Here is a 2,578-nt window from a genome sequence, read left to right as displayed (position 1 = left end):
AAAAATAGCCGGGCATTGTGGTGGGCGCCTGTGGTCCCAGCTACTTGGGAGGCTGAGGCAGGAGACTCGCTTGAGCCCAGGAGTTGGAGGTTACTGTGAGCTGTGATGCCACAGTGTTCTACCCGGGGGACAGCCTGAGGCTCTATCTCAAAAAAAATTTTTTTTGAACTTTTGCCAAAAGAATTTATAAGAATGTAAGCAAACTCACATAAATATGCAATAAAACTACACTGAATTTTATGTTAACCATATGCATTACATCAAAGTATTCATAAAGTTCTTTATACTTTATAATTTCAGATATAAGTATACAAATTTCATCAATTTTAAAATACATGGCTTCAAATGTATGAAAAGTATATGAAAAGACAGTATGAAGCATTTTACAGAGCTAAGAAATAGATAATTAGTAATAATATGAGGTAAAGTACCATTTCTAGTAATCCTGGATCCTTAGTCATCACCGCTCTGCCTCAAGAAACACTTAAATGAGCTGTCGTTTACAGATATAACGATTTTTCTTTTCACAAGATTCATCAATACTACTTTTTGTTGCACAATATAATATGCATTTCTTTGTATCTGAGAGTTTAATCAATGGAAATCTGTAATGAAAAAGAAAATATTCACATATGGAAAAAGGAAGTGAGAATTTACAGGGGTGATTTTTTTTTTATTAAAGCATAGAACTTTTATAAGCATTTAAATGAGATATTAGCATGTTGAATTTTTTTCCTTTCCATAACCACAATTTTCATGCTTCCAAGAATACAATATCCCAAACACACTCGGTTATTTCCTTACTAATCAGTAGCACTGAGGCCAGGTCTTTTTTAGTTTTGCCATTGTCATTAATGGTTTTGATGGGTGCAATGCTTTACTTCTGTTTTATTTAAGATGTATTATCTGGGCTCACTGCCCGAAGCACAGTGGTTATGGCAGCAACCACATACACTCAGGCTGGCGAGTTTGAACCCGGCCTGGGCTAGCTAGGCAATAATGACAGCTGCAACAAAAAATAGATGGGCGTTGTGGCAGGCACTTTTAGCCCCAGCTACTTGGGAAGCTGAGGGAAGAGAATCGCTTAAGCCCAAGAGTTTGAGGTTGCTGTGAACTGTGATGACATAGTGAAACTGTCTCAAAAAAAAAAAAGTATTATCTGATTTAGTCTAGGAAAACAACTAGAGCATAAACTCTGACATTGTGTGATGCTGAAAATCCCACATTTACAAGTGAAAATGAGATTCAAACATTATAAATATATAGAAAAATAAGCCCAGAATATTTAAAAGATGAGAGGATGCTGAGAATATTGGGCTTCACCAGAATAAAATATAATGGACAACCATTTTCTCTGGACTGCCCCGTGCATGTGAGCACCTGTCTGTACATGCACATGTATCTCTAAGTGTTTTATTAAGGCAAAACTAAAACTTATGTCACAAGGTCTTTTATGATTACAACCACACTAACTTTCACGTCCTTGAGCATAAATTTAGATATTATAGGGAGGGGGGGAAATTGTTCTCCTGTTGCACCTTCTCTTTTTTCTGTTTTCCCATGCCCTAGGCAGGTTATTTTAGTTTCAGTGTTCCTAAATGCTACCTCCACTAGTCAAATCTAAGGATAAATTTTCAAAGGTCAAAAAGGCCTTTACTACTAGAAACTTACAAATCCTGTAAAAAAAGAGAGCCATCCTCCCAAAACCAGGCAGCATGTTCTTTGGACATACCATTTTCTCTGGACTGCCCTTGTGCACATGAGCATCTATCCGTACATGCACATGTATGTCCAATTGTTTTATTAAGGCAAAACTAAAGCTCATGTCAAAAGTTCCTTTATGATCACAAACGCACTAATTTTCATGTCCTTGAGCATATGCTTAGATATTATAGGTGGAGCAAAAACAGTTCTCTGTTGCACCTTCTCTTTTTTCTGTATGCTCATGCCCTACACAGGTTATTTTAGATGCTACTTTCACTAGTCAAATCTAGGGATAAATTTGCAAAGGTCAAAAAAGGACTTGACTACTGAAAACTTACAAATCCCGCGAAAAAGAAGAGCCATCCTCCCAAAACCAGGCAGCGTGTTCTTCATCGTATATGAGTCCAATCCAGTAAAAGTTTTGATTGTAGGGCATAAAATCCTGCTTAGAGTCAGAGGCAAATATATTAGCTGATTTGAATATTTTGGGGGCATAACATCTTTTTAAGGACATCTGTGTTCAGAGTAAGATTCAGCTTGTCCATGATACAAATTACTTTTAATTGCCAATTTAGAAAGTATAGTCAGATGCCTGATATTTCTCATTTATCAGGCCCATTTATTTATGGAAAAAAATACTGCATAATGTTACTTCTTGAAGGAATAAAAAAACTTAAAGGAAGATAGTTTTCATGGTATGCTCCCTTCACAGGGGATCCATGATCAATTTGGTCCCCAATTAACACTATCATGAAGGATGAATCACAGGGTTATAACCTACTCAACCTCAACTCAGCACTGACATTGCATGAAACTGGAGAATTTTTCCCTTTTTCTTAAGAGGTGGGCAATTTTTTTTTTTTTTTTTTTTTTT

General features: G+C 36.3%; 1 protein-coding gene across 1 annotated transcript in view; it reads right to left on the bottom strand.

The window, feature by feature from the left end:
• Positions 1-453: 453 nt before the first annotated feature.
• LOC100965478 (natural killer cells antigen CD94-like) overlaps positions 454-2,578 on the bottom strand; it is a 5,234-nt gene continuing 3,109 nt past the window's right edge. The window contains 3 exon segments of the mRNA XM_003803375.3: positions 454-489; positions 491-605; positions 2,043-2,146. Of these exon segments, the coding sequence (XP_003803423.2) occupies positions 454-489; positions 491-605; positions 2,043-2,146 (255 nt within the window).

Source organism: Otolemur garnettii, unplaced genomic scaffold (assembly GCF_000181295.1).
Source record: "Otolemur garnettii isolate 467f Iridium unplaced genomic scaffold, OtoGar3 scaffold00299, whole genome shotgun sequence".
Lineage (NCBI taxonomy): Eukaryota > Metazoa > Chordata > Mammalia > Primates > Galagidae > Otolemur > Otolemur garnettii.
The sequence above is the reverse complement of the archived record's forward strand: the minus strand, read 5'-3'. Positions and strand labels throughout refer to the sequence as shown.